Genomic DNA, 16549 nt, shown 5'->3' on the forward strand with positions numbered 1-16549 from the left:
ATTATTAATAATATCACGCTGTACAAGAACAAAGGTGACAGGGGCGACTGCAACAACTACTGCGGCATCTCTCTCCTTAGCGTAGTAGGAAAGCTGTTTGCCTGAATTGCACTAAAGAGGCTCCAGGTACTTGCAGAGAGCGTCTATCCAGAATCGCAGTGCGGATTCCGAGCCAGCAGGTCCACCACTGATATGGTATTCTCCCTTAGACAACTGCAGGAGAAATGCAGGGAACAATGACAGCCACTCTTTATAGCCTTCATAGATCTCACGAAGGCTTTCGACCTGGTCAGCAGGGACGGCCTCTTCAAGATTCTCCCCAAGATTGGATGTCCACCCAGGCTCCTCAGCATCATCAGATCTTTCCACAAGGACATGAAAGGCACTGTTGTCTTCGATGGCTCCACATCAGACCCCTTTGACATCCGAAGCGGCGTGAAGCAGGGCTGTGTTCTTGCGCCAACCTTGTTCGGGATTTTCTTCGCTGTCCTGCTGAAGCAGGCCTTTGGAACTGCAACAGAAGGCATCTATCTCTGGACCAGATCAGACGGAAAGCTCTTCAACCGCTCCAGACTGAGAGCAAAGTCCAAAGTTCAGCTGAAATGTCTGCGTGACTTCCTCTTTGCCGACGATGCAGCTGTCACTACTCACTCTGCCAAAGATCTCCAGCAGCTCATGGATCGTTTTAGCAAGGCCTGCCAAGATTTTGGACTGACAATCAGCCTTAAGAAAACACAGGTCATGGTTCAGGATGTGGACTCACCTCCCTGCATTACAATCTCTGCACATGAACTGGAGGTTGTCCATGACTTTGTGTACCTTGGCTCAACGATCTCCGACACTCTTTCTCTCGATACCGAGCTAAACAAACGCATTGGTAAAGCAGCTACCACATTTTCCAGACTCACAAAGAGAGTCTGGTCCAACAAGAAGCTGACGGAACATACCAAGACCCAAGTCTACAGAGCTTGCGTCCTGAGTACACTTCTGTACTGCAGCGAGTCATGGACTCTTCGCTCACAACAGGAGAGGAAACTGAACGCATTCCACATGCGCTGCCTCCGATGCATCCTCGGCATCACCTGGCAGGACAAAGTTCCAAACATCACAGTGCTGGAACGAGCTGGAATCCCTAGCATGTATGCACTGCTGAAACAGAGACGCCTGCGTTGGCTTGGTCATGTTGTGAGAATGGATGATGGCCGGATCCCAAAGGATCTCCTCTATGGAGAACTCATGCAAGGAAAGCGCCCTACAGGTAGACCACAGCTGCGATACAAGGACATCTGCAAGAGGGATCTGAAGGCCTTAGGAGTGGACCTCAACAGGTGGGAAACCCTGGCCTCTGAGCAGCCCGCTTGGAGGCAGGCTGTGCAGCATGGCCTTTCCCAGTTTGAAGAGACACTTGGCCAACAGTCTGAGGCAAAGAGGCAAAGAAGGAAGGCCCATAGCCAGGGAGACAGACCAGGGACACACTACACTTGCTCCCAGTGTGGAAGGGATTGTCACTCCCGAATCGGCCTTTTCAACCACACTGGACGCTGTGCCAGAACCACCATCCAGAGCGTGATACCATAGTCTTCCGAGACTGAAGGTTGCCAACAACAACAATAATATATTAAAAATAATTCATAGTATTAATAATTCCCAGAATAAAGGCATTCTGGGATGGCACAAATGTGATCGACAAGTGTTAGATTTCTGAGTGTATTAGTGCTCTTGGCCTAAATACAGTTTTTTTGGAGTAAGGTCCTGTTGAGTGAGGCTGCAATCACTTACCTAGGAGTGAGCCCAACTGACTATGATGGAATTTACTTCTGAGTAGACATGTATAGGATTCAGCTCTGAGATAGTAAAGTTTGCTTAGAATTGCAAACTTAATTTCCACTTTGTGATCAGCAATGAAAGTGGGGGCAAGCTACTTGTCCCCCTCACCCCCTTCTGTCACTGCTAATGCCTGCAGTAGCCTGTTTTCTGGTTACCAACCTGGCCTTGTCATTCAGTTTCAAGAATCCCCTCATGTGACCTGCCTTTAAGAGCATGCATGATTCCAGCCAGACTGTCTGAGGCTGCTTTTTTCTTCCTCTATTGATGTGCGATCTAGTGGGCAAATTGAAGAGTTGCAGCTTGTTTACTTCCAAGGACTCTTTATGTTGTACAGCAGTGTTTCTCAAACTGTGGGTCAGGACCCACTAGGTGGGTTGTGAGCCAATTTCAGGGTCCCCATTCATTTCAGTATTTTATTTTTAATATATTAGACTTGATGCTACCATTATGTGTGACTGCATTTGGGGAAATGTGACAGACCTGTACTTTTAACAAGCTCCTGTGTATATGCTTTTAATAATGACAGTCAATGGGACTTACTTTTGGGTAAGTGTGGGTAGGATTGCAGCCTAGAATTGTTAAAAATTTTCCTGCTTCATGATGTCACTTCCAGTGGGTCCTGACAGATTCTCATTCTAAAAAGTGGGTCCTGGTGCTAAATGAGAAACACTGTTGTACAGGTTTAAAAGTCTTCAATTAAGGGCTGGGTCAGACATGCGTAACACTTGATGACTGGACACTTGATGACAGGCAGCTGAATATGTGAACTGACTCTTCTGAAAATATCAGAGGTGATATTATCAACAACTGTTTATATGGCACCATCACTGCTCCTCCCCTGAGGGACTCAAATAAAAAATAGACACAAGAGAGACAAAGCAAGGAGGGATGCCAGGAAAGACATCCATTTTCCACTCTGGTTGTTTCATACCTTAACTGGCAGGGTGGGACTCTGCAGGGAATGAACATCTCTGCTGCTAGTCAGCAGCATCTTCACTCCGGGACCTCTTGGACTGGGGGGGGAGGCACTCCTCAAGGATCATGAGCCTCCTGTTCTCTGCTGCCATGGCGTGTAGGGTGGGCGGAGGAAAAGGAGCAGGAAGTACAGCCTACTGACAGCTATGCTGGCAGGTACCAGCAAAGAGCATGAGGTTGCATAGGGCATAGCTACCTGAGGAGGCTGCTGCAGTAGGTGCTGTGTATCATATGGTAGCTCAAAGACTTGATCCGTGTAGTACTCTCTCATGGGTCTATCACAGCCAAGTATGCCTGTTTGCAGTGATGCAAGTTGTTAAATGCTGGATGAAGTATTCTTTGACTGTCCCTTCCTCTTGTGTCCCTGCTCTGGGTATTTCTGGCCAGTCATGATAGGGCAAGTCCCTAGGCTAGGCTTGAATCCATCTTACCTGGCTTCTAGCCAGTCTTTTGTGCAGTGAGCTACCAGCACCCTATTTAACCCTAGTACTGTTAGGGCTCCCCTTGTGATTTGTTCCAGTTCCTTCCCAGCCTAAGGGATGTGAACCCTTGCTATGGAAAGACTTGTGTTTGTTGCACATGGCTGCCCTCTTCTGCAAGAGCTGTCTTTCTACCTTTGCTCTGCTTAAAAAGGTGTTCTTTGGATGTGTGTTCATGTGATAAGGGAACCTGAACCCTGGGCATGGCTGCCTAGCAGTTCTTTGCTTTTGTCCTTTTCCTACCGATACCCCATAGCTCCTATAGGGGGTAGAGGTGCTGGGAAATCCTTGGGTCATGCCATATGCATGGTATCCTGTGTCTGGTGTCTTTGGGACATCTGCCTATAAGGTGTGTGTGTGTGTGTGTGTGTGTGTGTGTGTGACTGTGTTGCTCATTCATAGGGAATGGCAGGGGGTGCCCCCCCAGCTATGGAAGCTCATTGGCGCTGTGCTTTCCCCCATTCCCTGTGCAGTTCACCTTCCTTCTCTGGTGGCCAGAATTAGGGCTAGAGGAATACAGTGATTGGCTAGCTCCTTGCACTTCACACTGATGATGCACCAACATTTCACCAATGTCAGAACATCATTCCATGAATGATAGGCTGTGTTGGAGTTTCTATGGACACTTGTCAGCATAACTGGAAAAGGCATGGTGTAGCCTGGATGGGTTTAGGATATGGCAGTCATTGCATTGGCATCAGTGCACTGTCAGGACTTGAATAGGATGGCACGATAAGAGTGCTATCCCTCCCGGAAAATATATTGCAGCTACTTTTTTATTTCACAGGATTTAAATCTCTTCCATCAAGTTCTTTTTGCAGAAATATCACATTTTCCACCACTTCAACAACATTTGTCTCTAGAAAAAAAGCAATGAGCACATTAGGGTAGGAGGAAGGAATTGCAATGTTTGTGGATGAGCACATTAGGGTAGGAGGAAGCAATTGCAATGTTACACAAGAATTGTGTTGAATAGCGCCTGTAATATAACTGATGATGGGTGGCACTTCCATTGTTAGATCATTTTTCTCATCAGAGCCCAGTTGTCTAAACCGTATTTATTTATTAAAGTTCACAGGAAATAAGTGTAAAACAGATGGTATTAGCAAAAATGAAATACTGAGAAATAGTGGATCTCTTCTATTTTGTATGAGAAGAAATATATTTAGAATAGTAAACTCTTGATTTATAACAGGAAGGTATACAGAGAAAAAAACTGCTCACACTTCATCATGTTACATTCTACAATAAGCACCATGTTATTACCACATCTACTTTTTGCCAGCTTTGTTTACATTGCATGCGGAAGTCCCAGTGAGAGATGGCAGGGCTCCATTCAATCTGGAAGTCGTAGTCTCCATCCTGAAAAGCCCTCCCACTAAATCTCAGCTGCATGGGAGCTGGCTGTGATTACTCAATGGGAAACTCTGCATATACTGAAAAGTACTTTTCAGATGTTCTGGAATTAAGCTACAACATTCAAAACACATTAAAGGCTAAGACCTGGCATGAAGTATGCTCCCCAGAAACTCCTCCTATATCAAAAAAGAGGGATTGGGGGAAGAGAATGACAGGCATTTTTAAAAAGACTATTCTGAAATATAGTAAATAAAACAGGCAAATCTATGGCTAAGTGTGAGATTCCATTTGTTTATTGAATACACGATCAATCAACAAAAAACAATGTAAAATCACATGTATCTGTATTTTTTTTAAAAATGATAATATATTATTGAATAATTAGTAAAAGCAATTTTTTCTCTACTGTCTGCTCTCCAGAGATACATAACTAAGGAGGCAGAGCCTTACACAGATACCGGTTGTGAATACATAAAGAGCACGCCACAACCATGTAGTAACACTGGGTATTGCACCAAGTGCTGCACTCCTCATACACAACCTGACAGACTTGTTCTCTTTCTCAACTGCAAAGTCCAGCAACAGCCACAAGCGAGCACTCACAGTTCTAATGACACTCATGTGGCTTACTAAGATATTTGTGTAATGAGATGAGCACATATGCAGCAACAAACATAATAGGGCTTCTTGAGAGTGAATGCCTTCCCATAGGGAAACTATCAATCCCAAAACGGAGCTCCAATTTTCCTCTGGCCTACAAGCAGTTTGTAGAGAATAGGTCCCAAAACCATAAACTGTACACCTCCAGAACACAGGGTGACCTAAAGGTTACACAATCCAAAAGGTATGTTACAGTAATTGTTTCAATTGTAGCACAACAGAGAGACCTCTATGATGTGCAATATTTAGATCACCCTGTAGCCAGTAGGCTAGATTAGTTGGGTCACGTAAACAGGACTGAGGCCTAAGAAAAAACAGAATTACACTGTTTCCACACCTGCATTATCTGCAGAGGTGTAGCTGGGCCTAGCACAAAGAAAAACTGTAGAATCACCTCTGACTGTTGTAAGAAACAGATCAGTTGAGCAGCCTCTTCTGTGATGCAAACCCCTTCCATCATTTCTGGCTTAATGGAGATATGGGTTCAGGGCTTGTGCATTAATATTAATTTCTTCAAATCCCCAAAATTTACTGAGGTGCCTCTTAATTCCTTGTACCATCTAAAATGATAAAGGAAGCAATCTAATGCTAAAAGCAGCAAAAGCTGTGTTCTTGAGTCTTAAAATTATTACATCTGTCTTATGCCATCTCCACAGCTGTTGCAATCCTCAGCACTTCCTTCTTTCAGGAAAATTAAAAACAAACACACAGCACTGAAGAGTTAAAACTGGGCTAAAAGATATGACTATGCATTTTTCTTGGGGGGGTGGTGGTGGTGTTGAAAATCACATGCTACTGGGATGGTAAATCACTTGGGAGAGAAACCAGCTGCCCCAAGATGTATACTGGAACTTCAGGATGCCAAAAGTAATGGAGCAGAACTTCATTATATCTGACAAGCACCTGTGCAGCATCTAGGTTCCTAACAAAGGTTTCTTTTAGAGAGCTGGGGCATTTTGATAAACTGCATTAGGCCTCACAAAGACAGCCAAGGATATCGAGGAAGGAATTCAAGCAAGGCTACATGTCTTGTGAGCAACCACCAAGGAGCCTAAAGCAAAGGAAGGTAGAGCATAGTGTGACTGAAATCAAGCTTCATTAGAGAAAGATAGCCAGAGGCGCACATGCATAATTTACTGTAGTAATTCTAGGCCACCAAGGCTATTAGGTTCTAATGGCTTTCATGCTCTTGAGAATGTAATGTAAGCCCAGCAAGCAAGGTGTCCTCCAGGGAGGTATCTATATCAAAGAGTGACTATGATAAGTCACTTCCTCAGCTGAAACTAATTTAATTGTTCAGTAGTTGATGGTAAAAAACAAAACAAACGTCCAGCTGTTTGTCAGGTTTCTTGATCTTCTGTCTCTATTACCCATCTTGCTTTTGTCCCATGAATTCAACCTGACACTGAAGAAAGTTCATAATCACTGGATGAACTGAACTGCCTCACCACTTTCTTTTGCTCCCTGATCTTCTGCATAATGTCAACTTTCTTCTCAAAGTAGTTTACCAGGACTGTCTCTGTAAGAATGGAGGCCAAAATCTGTTCAAAAGAGATGGACCAGTCTGCGTCAATGGTGCTGCCATATCGTGCAGCTGAACTTCCAGCCTCACAACCAACCAGTACTGTGTCATCTGCAATATCTTCACACTGCAGGGAGCCTGTGCTGACCATGGAATACGAAGACATGGACATATCATCTTTGGTTTCATCATCTGAAAGCAGCTGTATGGGAGATCCTGGACCCTCCCCACTTCCATCCACAAAAATGTGACTTTCTTGTTGGTGCTTCTCAGTCTGAATATCTCCAGATGCTTTGTCTTCTGGGGTAGCTTGGGGATACTGCTCCACAGTTGAATTTTGACTCTGTTCTGATGCTGGAGACTCTCCTTCACTTACTGGATCCTGGGGGCTGTTTGCCTTGCAATAATCAGACTTCTTGGCAGGCTGGTGGGAAAATTTTTTGCCTACCTCCCCAATGCGCAGGAGCAGGCTGGCGACTGTGGCAATGGCGTGGTACAGTTCTTGCTCCACAGGATCTTCACTGAACATGTTGTAAAGGGTCTTGCAGAACTCTATAAATTGCTCCTTCAGAAGAAAGAGTGATACACAGTTATGACAACTGATAAGTATTTAGTTGCAAAATCTTCAAATTGTCAATGATAATTATAATAACAACAAATAACAATAATAACAGTCCCAAAAATGCTTGATTTACATTTAACGCATCTGAATATTGACAAAATTACTAACAGTCAAATTTAAAAAACCACCCAGCTTGGTTCAGCTCACATTATTAACAAATATATTACAATGTACTAGGCCCCTGGGTGGGGCCGGACTAGTAATTAATGCGAAGACCAACTAAAGAGCCAGCAGCTGTGTCATGAGAAATAAAAACAACAATGAAAAACCACAAGCGTAAGGAAGAAGAACTTCCAATATACATTCGTAATTATCTCTAGCTAACATCCATGTTGACTGCACAGTAAGATTTCATAAAATAGGATGTTATTATTTGAGATGTGCATTCATGTTTTACAAAGTTAGAAACTATAAATGATAACACATATACCTGTATCTTTTTTATCAAGCTTAACAAATAATTTTAAGACTGATAGATAGAAAAGAGTGACCTGTGAGTACTTCCCTTCTCAAGTCATATTTTCAGAAATTACCCTGTTCCAAAATCAGAGGGACTGCAGATCCTATATTAAGAGGCTATAACTAGCTCAAGGCACAGAATGAAAGGAGGGAGAGATGGGGTGGTCTGTATGATAGTCACTGGATAAGCAAAATGAGGGCATTGGCTTAGGTCACTTGTTTGGCATTCTCTGCTTGTTTTTAACATGGTATTTCTCTTGCAAGCTGAAATTCAAGAATCAAAATGAGCATTGTAATGTGACAACTGCCTGGAAGACTGAAATACTGGAATGAAAACTGGTGTTTATGTTCAGGACACAATTATACTTATTAAATTTAAACACAAGGCTTGACCACCTGGACTTATTTTTTCAAGAATATATAATGCGTATCTCCCACGTACTGAAATATCACAATGAAAATTGGTAATATACATTTTTGACCAATACATTTGGTGATATACATTTTTGACCAATTCTCCATTTGAAGTTCAAGCACCAAATTGATCCTTGCACCCATTTTTAATCCGGGGTGGGGTGGGTAAAAAAAAAAAAAAAAAAAGAGGTGCAAAATCTGAATCCTCTCAAAACTTTGGGGAATTTGGTGGGTTACTGTGAGGTACAGGGACCTGGACTAGATGGGCTTATGGTCTGATCCAGCAGAGCTGTTCTTATGTTCCTGTGATGCTAATTCCAGCAACATAATTTTACACAGTGCTACATTTGAGAAAGGCAGCAGGGTGGTTGAAACCCAGTCTAGTCTATTCCTCTGCAATTCTGTTCTCTCAAGATTAGTCAGGGAATGATTGTAGTATGAGTCACAATAGAGTGCAGTTTTAAAGAAAGTCTGCGTTTTACAACAGCACAACACCTTTTTACGACAATAAAAATCACAAACTTTTCTTGCTCAGTTCAGTACACAGAAACACTAAATATTTTAGAGCAGGGGTGTCCAAAGTTTTTGGCAGGAGGGCAACATCATCTCTCTGACACTGTGTCGGGGGCCGGGGGGGGGAAATTAATTTACATTTAAAATTTGAATAAATTTACATAAGTTTTCATAAATGAATAATAATAATAATAATAATAATAATAATAATAATAATACAGGTATTTATATACCGCCTTTCTAGGTCCTCAGATTTCTCCTCAGACTTTATTCAAGGCGGTTTACATAGGCAGGCTAATTTAAATCCCCGTAGGGATTTTTACAATTGAAAGAAGGCTCTATCTTTCAAGAGCTACAACAATTCAGATGTTTCGTTCTGATCTGGCCTCCATCCTTTATATATTAAAGAACATATTAAAGATGAACTTATATGAATGAATGAAGGTCTTGCAATAGCTCAAGGCCGGCCTTTCCTTTGCTGCCGCTACTGCATCACAGACGTGAAACAACAAGCAGTGGAGGGAGCCCTCATCCCACAGCTCATGCGAGAGGTCAAACAGTCGCCCTCACGTTGACAGCAGTTGCGTTGGGCCAGTGTGGGCTCCAACAAATCTCCGGAGGGCCAGAGGCTCATTGGAGACATGAGAGGCCTTGAGGGCCGCAAGTGGCCCCAGGGCCGGGGTATGGGCACCCCTGTTTTAGAGCAATGGTTCTCAAACTGGTTGTGACCCCACAGTTCGTGTAAAGGGTTCCCTGCCCCTTTAAGAGGTGGGGGGAAGGGGAAAGGCAGCAATCCCCAGGATCATGTTGCTAAGGGGAGCAAGGGGGTGCTTTCACTTAAGTGCGGCTGCTGGAGGCTCCAGGAGGTGTGGGGTGCCCGGCGCAGCCCTCCTCAGGGATCCCTGATGCTTGGAACACTGCATAATAAGTGAGCGCAAAGGACTTGGTTGCGATGGAAAGAGGAAGTGCTTTGCATTCACTTATTACGCAACGTTCCAAGCATCAGAGAGCTGAGTGGAGGGCTGCATGGGGCTCCCCACATGTCCTGGAGGCTCCAGCAGCCCTACCTAAGGAAACGAGTGAAAGCACCCCCTTCACCCCTCTTAGTGATGCGATTCTGAGGATCACTTTGCTGCCCTTGCCCCTCCCCTGCAAAGACTTACTTAGGGAGTAAATCTCCCTAAAAGTTTGAGAACCACTGTTTTAGAGACTTGTTATTCAAATGTTTAGCAATTTTTCAAAGAATTCCTACCTGACTCATTTTAGGAAGATCCTTGATGGTTTCTTTTTTGGAATCTTTTTCCTTGGCCCACATTTGTAGGTAATATCTGTAATCTTGGGGACTGGTACCTTTGTCCTCTGCAAGAAAAAAATCAAGCCCTTATTATAAGCAAGGATTTTACAAGGCAAAAGTGTAGAAATAATGCATTGTCTTGAGTTATGGTGACTTTCAAAACTTAAGAATACGCAGATTGTTGGATTTCTTTGTGTCTACGACACACTCCTTTTAAAAACTCCACCGAACATGGCTTGAGACAGCAACCATTTAGCATGCTGTATCAAACGAACAGCTACAACAGCACATGCTCTGTGTGGCTCTGAAGACAGTTACAGCAGACCAAACATAACAAAAATCTGACTGTTGGGAGATTACCACTATTGCTCTACTCAAAAGGTAAATTTTAAAACGTAGGAAACTAGACGGTGCAGAAAAAATAAGGAAATGTCAGAGTACAATGTCTGCCAGCACTATGAAAATATCACCACCTTGGTCTTTCGAGTTCCCATCTCTGGCAGCTTTGTCTTCTTGCACAGATGCTTCTAATAAAAAACAAAACAGAGATAACACAATAGTAAATATGACTCTACTTAGAAATCAAAATGTGCATGAAATCAAAATGTTCACCCCAATATTGGATACTCTAAAGAAGATGTGATAAAGTATATATAACAAACAATGCACCTGCTGTGGTTCAGCACCTATCCAGCTTTGTTTAGATGTATAATCGTCTTCTAGGTAAGTAAGCAAAAGCTTCTGTGTATTTACTGCAAAAGACAGCTGTGGACAGCACTGATGTAGTGAAAGAAATCAGCGATGACATTTAATTGCTTCCTGCTTTCAAAAACTGATTGTCTTTTTTTTTTTTTAAAGGGGGATGAATTGCTTTTCAAAATACTATATCAAAGGGTCATTCCATGAAATTCCTAATAAGGCTAAAGACGAATAAAACGTAGTATTTCTTCATGCGTAATGTGTAATTTACATGGGAGGCACTGCCACGAGCTGATGACCACTAGTTGTTTAGATGTGCTTTAAAATCTTTTCACAAAAATGGGAAAATCCAATACAGGGGCATCCAATATCCGTGGATCCCATATCCAGGGTTTCAATTGAACAAACCCACACCCACACCCAGATACCTGGGGGCACACCCCCCCCAAGTCCTCTGAATGCTGAGATGTGTATTTACTGTGAATCTCCCTTCTCAGTGGTCTCCATGTTTGGGTCAGTTTGGAGGCTTTTCTGATGCCATGAGTGTCCGCCCACAGCCTCTGCAGGCTTCAGAAAGGCTGGCCAAAAAAGTAACTTTCTGTTTCTTGAGGAATCTGAAAGTGACATTTTGCTCTTATAAGGAATTTTGAGATCCAGGGAACCCTGAAGAAGCCCTCCCTGGGCCTCAGAATACCTTACAAGGGCTAAACTGTAACTTCTGGTTTCCTCAAGAAACAGGAAGTTATTTTTTTTTTTTGCCCTAACAGCCATTCTGAAGCCCGCAGAGCCCACAGACGGACACGCACGGCCTCTGTGGGCGTCCGAAGAGCCTCTGAACCTGACCAGAGCAGAACTCCGGTCAGGTTCAGTGGGCTTGGGGGGTATTCCTCAGAATCCGTGATTTCAATTAACTGCAGGGGGTTCCAGAATGGCACACCTGTATTCAGAGGCTATATAACTCTGACTGCAAGATGCTGGGGACGAACAACAAACTATGACTTTCTCCAGAATATTTTGCACATTTTGTATATGAACTTTTCAGGTGCATCTGGCTAGTCATTTTTGGAATGAAAAGTCCGAGCTAGATGGACCTTTGGTTGCTTCTAGTGAAACTGTTTTATGTTCATATTTACAAGAGAAGAAAGGAAGAAGATATTACATTCCAGTTACATATTTGATACAGAGGGATAACAAACTAGATTGAAACAGTGCACAGTGCCTAATATGACCAGGGCCTCTGAGAGGAATTTTATCAGGGGGTACAAAGTTTCTTTGGGGCCCCTTTGCAAAGGGGGAGGGGTGAAAGAGAGTGGGGGAGGGTGATGATGGGCAAGCAGAATGGGAGCAGGGAGGGGCAAAACAGGATGGGGGAGGGTAGAGACAGCTGGAAAAGTCTTCTGAGCCCTGGTCTACCCATCCATGTGACAGCAGCAGATAGATACAGTAATACGGAAAACCAAACACACTCCTAAGCACTCTTACTGGCTTGCCAGTACCTGCAGTTGCATGCTTGGGGTAGCGTCCCAGGCATCCCATGCAGGCAACAAGTCTGAATATATAGGAAAGTGTAAGATCCCAGGAAATTTCTGGGTCCCCTCTTTTGGCTCCTGGGTCCCCTTTTTGACCATGGGCCCGGGTACAAATTACCCCCTTTACCCCCCTCTCCTAGGCCCTGAATATGACCAGTACAAAATGATAATAATATATAATATTAATAATAAAATGCATTTTGGTCTACTAAAAGGAAGATGAAAAAAGAACATGTTAACTTAAAAACTATCCAGCAGCCCAATCCTATGTCCCTGTGCAGCAATGCAGATAGTCAGCCCATGCCATCCTGCTGGGTATACTCGGACCTGCGCCAGCTATGGAACCAGGGTTAGAAAAGGGGTTAGGATATTGGTGTGAACTACTGCCACTGGTACCACTCCTTTCCTGGCCCCCATATCCTCTCCTTTCAGCCCCTTCCCACCTCTGTCCAGTACCCTGCACTAACTTACTGGTGCCTGTGGATGTCCTCAGTTCACTGGTGAGCAGACCTGCTTACTTGCTGTTTGCAGCGGCAGTCATGCCAAGCTGAACAGCCTTTTGTGACAGCCTTATAGGGCCTTAGACCACTGGAATGATGTTCTAGTGGCGCAAGGCTCAAATAGGATTGGGCCGTAGGACATTCAGACAAAAATGAAAAAACAAACACCGCATTTTAGGTCACTGGAAATAGTTAATATTTTCCAATAATAAATTGGGAAGCTTGGGACATTCATCAAGTAAGATGTTCTATACATTTTTTATGTCTGACAAAAATATAAAGAAAAAATACATTTTAATGATGGAACCCAAAGAAAATGTATTGGCAATGATAGGCCTGACTGGAACCTTAGTTTTTTATATATTGCAAGGATAGAGAAGATTTTAGAACAGCACTTAGTAAGTTTGGTTTCAACTTTCATGATAACCATTGTCATTTCTGACATGACAATTAAATATGACATTAACCAATAACTAGAAGGTGAAGGTTGTACAGTGAATTTAAAATAGGCACAGACTGAATCAGAAGAAGAAATCACATATCATTTTATTGCATTAAAATGCATAAAATGTATCACAGATTAAGAAAACAACTTTTTTTGGGTTGGATCCAAAGGTTTCTTCTGCTGATAGATGGAGTTTGGAAGAAGCCTCTGAATCCATTTCTATGTTTGGTTGACATGTCATAGCAGCAACTGTGCGAAGCATAACTAAAGCAATTTAACTTTATATGGGGTTTCACTACATTTGGCAGGCAGGCAATCTTACTACACCAATTGTGGCATTCAGACTAACCTTGAGAATCACAGTGCAGGAAGATATCCAGTTCTGAGACAAAAGGAGATACTAGAGAAGCAAAGGGGAGAGAGAAAGAAAGAGAAAGAAGACTTAAGGACGGAAAAATTTAAGGCAGAACAAAAGAGCGAGTTAAAACATAGAACAAATCTATGCTTGGGATCATTAGAAAAGGTATTGAGAACAAAACAGCTAATATTATAATGCCGTTGTACAAATTGATGGTAAGGCCACACCTGGAGTATTGTGTCCAGTTCTGGTCACTGCATCTCAAAAAGGATATAGTGGAAATGGAAAAGGTGCAAAAGGGAGCAACTAAGATGATAGCTGGGCAGGGCACCTTCCTTATGAGGAAAGGCTATGGCGTTTGGACCCTGTCAGCCTAGAAAAGAGACGCCTGAGGGGGAACATGATTGAGACATACAAAATTATGCAGGGGGTGGACAGAGTGGATAGAGAGATGCTCTTTACACTCTCACATAACACCAGAACCAGGGGACATCCACTAAAATTGAGTGTTGGGAGAGTTAGGACAAACAAAAGAAAATATTTCTTTACTCAGCGTGTGGTTGGTCTGTGGAACTCCTTGCCACAGGATGTGGTGACGGCATCTGGCCTAGATGCCTTTAAAAGGGGATTGGACAAGTTTCTGGAGGAAAAATCCATTACGGTTTACAAGCCATGATGTGTATGTGCAACCTCCTGATTTTAGAAATGGGCTATGTCAGATGCAAGGGAGGGCACCAGGATGCAGGTCTCTTGTTATCAGGTGTGCTCCCTGGGGCATTTGGTGTGGCCGCTGTGAGATACAGGAAGCTGGACTAGATGGGCCTATGGCCTGATCCAGTGGGGCTGTTCTTATGTTCTTAACAACATAAATAAAGGAAGGGAGAGGAAGATTTGAGGAAGATCTCTGGACAGGAAACATGGTGTCAGAACAAGCAGCGTTGACTTTCCATGTGGTAAGTCATGGTATGCAACAAGCCCATCTTCTATCAGCATATTTGAGATCTCAGGGTTCCACCTACTGCAACCCACCTGTTTTGTGGTGGAGGGCACTGCAACCCGCCTCCTTCTCCAGTGCAGGGCCTTTGCAGGCCTCTGGAAGCAACTGGAAGTTACATTTACAAACCCAGACATAAACCGGAGGTGACTTTCCAGCTGCTTCTGGAGGCCTGCCAACGTCTGGTGAGGCCTCCAATTGCATCTGGAGGGCTCCAATTTGGAGCCAACCGGACGTAATGGTGGGTAGGAGGGCCCAATCCAGAACCCACCAGACACTGGGTTGCAATCCACAGTTTGAGAAACCCTGTGCTACAGCACTTCTGCAATACCTTCTTGCTGAGGAGGAAAACTAAGAAAACCCCCCAAAGTGGCTTCACAACATCTATTGTCTCTGTCAGGAGAGAACATCATTGTTACCTTCTGTAGTATTATCCTCTGGAAAGTAGGTTGCAGCCTCCACAGCAGACTCGGCTTCCTCTGAGTGCAGAGCTATACAAAGAGGGAAAAGGGAGAAAACCATCACCTCACTGTCTCTTATTATTTCATTCACACGCCTGCCTTATCAGAAGAACCTAAGGAAGCTCACAAGTAGAGGTGAGATTTTTTGGTGATAATGAAATAAAAACACATAACACTGCTTTCTACACTACTCATTTTTGGAAGAAAAAAAACCCCAAATCTGCAAAACCTGTGAAAAAATAAAACCATTCTCTAACACCTCTACATATTCTCTAACACCCTTACATCCATGTAGCTATATCTGCTGACACTATACCAGTAAATATATCACCTACCTAGTGCGCCCTTGGAATAAAAACACATAACACTACTTTCTGCACTTCTAACTCTGAAATCCATTAAAAAAAACAAAAAACATTTTCACCCACCTCTTCCCACAAGCATTTCTCCCTGCCCCTTGGAGCTAACCTCACACCAGTAGGTGGCATGCTGAACAAAGCAAAGGTCAAGCTTTCCTTCAAGAAATGAAACTGCAACACTTCAGCATGAAAGAATGTCTTTAGAGGAAAGCATATGATTTAGCTTGGATATTTTAAAAGCCTTATGAATTTGGAAAAAATGCATAGAACACCTATAACTGCTACCATGCAACACTCAACTATCACCAATGAATATTTGAAAGAAAAAAGTCAACCACCTGGAGACAGATGTAGTTTGTAAAGGAGTTTTAGCTTTTCAGTTAGATCACCATGATACATTCCACCTGTCAGGAATAGGGAAAAAAGAAAAAGACATTCAGCACAAATACAGCAATATCTTGGATAGCATGAAGCATACATTCCCTGAAAGTCAAGAGCTGCATGAAACAGTGCTATTGGATCATAGTTCTCATAGGTGGGAAATGTTGCTTGACCCAGAATGCACTACTGTTATTGGTCAGAATGGCTATCAATTACACTGATACAAAAAGCACTAACAAATCAGCACTAAAGGAAGCTGTTAATGGATATGTCTGTACTACTTCCATAGTTGTACTTACATGTATAATATTATTGCTATTTGTGATCAATGTTTGCATGCCTTTCTCCTCACAACAGCTGTGTAAAGTAGGAGACTATTCTAATTTTACAGATGGGGAACTAAGGCTGAGAGATTGTCACTTTTCCAAGGCTACACAGTGAGACTGTGGCAAAAATGAACCTTTGCCCAGACTTCTTAACTGAACTACACTGGCTTAAGCATCCATCATATTTAGATCCTAGACAAGCAATGAGAAGTCATTAAATGTTATGGTCCCTAATTCTGAATAGAAGATTACACCATGAAAATTACCACTGTGAATTTAACCTTACCCCACAATAAAGGCGAATGAATAAACCTCTGCATTTCCAGTTCTACCACAAACATAAGAATGTTTGCTTACAACGTCTTTCACCACT

The 16549-nt window shown here is 43.0% G+C and overlaps 1 protein-coding gene across 2 annotated transcripts in view; it reads right to left on the bottom strand.

Moving 5' to 3' along the window:
- Window positions 1-4508: 4508 nt before the first annotated feature.
- Window positions 4509-16549, bottom strand: part of TBC1D9B (TBC1 domain family member 9B) — a 48522-nt gene continuing 36481 nt past the window's right edge. Inside the window, exons 17-22 of one of the 2 annotated variants that reach the window (XM_066613938.1) lie at window positions 15808-15873; window positions 15069-15140; window positions 13647-13697; window positions 10598-10651; window positions 10083-10189; window positions 4509-7387 (exon numbers count right to left, since the gene is read on the bottom strand). In XM_066613938.1, coding sequence (XP_066470035.1) covers window positions 6695-7387; window positions 10083-10189; window positions 10598-10651; window positions 13647-13697; window positions 15069-15140; window positions 15808-15873 — 1043 coding nt within the window. In that variant the 3' untranslated portion in view covers window positions 4509-6694. The remainder of the gene's footprint in view (window positions 7388-10082; window positions 10190-10597; window positions 10652-13646; window positions 13698-15068; window positions 15141-15807; window positions 15874-16549) is intronic. The other variant, XM_066613939.1, reaches the window with a different exon arrangement.

Source organism: Tiliqua scincoides, chromosome 2, assembly GCF_035046505.1.
Source record: "Tiliqua scincoides isolate rTilSci1 chromosome 2, rTilSci1.hap2, whole genome shotgun sequence".
In the NCBI taxonomy this organism is placed as follows: Eukaryota; Metazoa; Chordata; class Lepidosauria; order Squamata; family Scincidae; genus Tiliqua; species Tiliqua scincoides.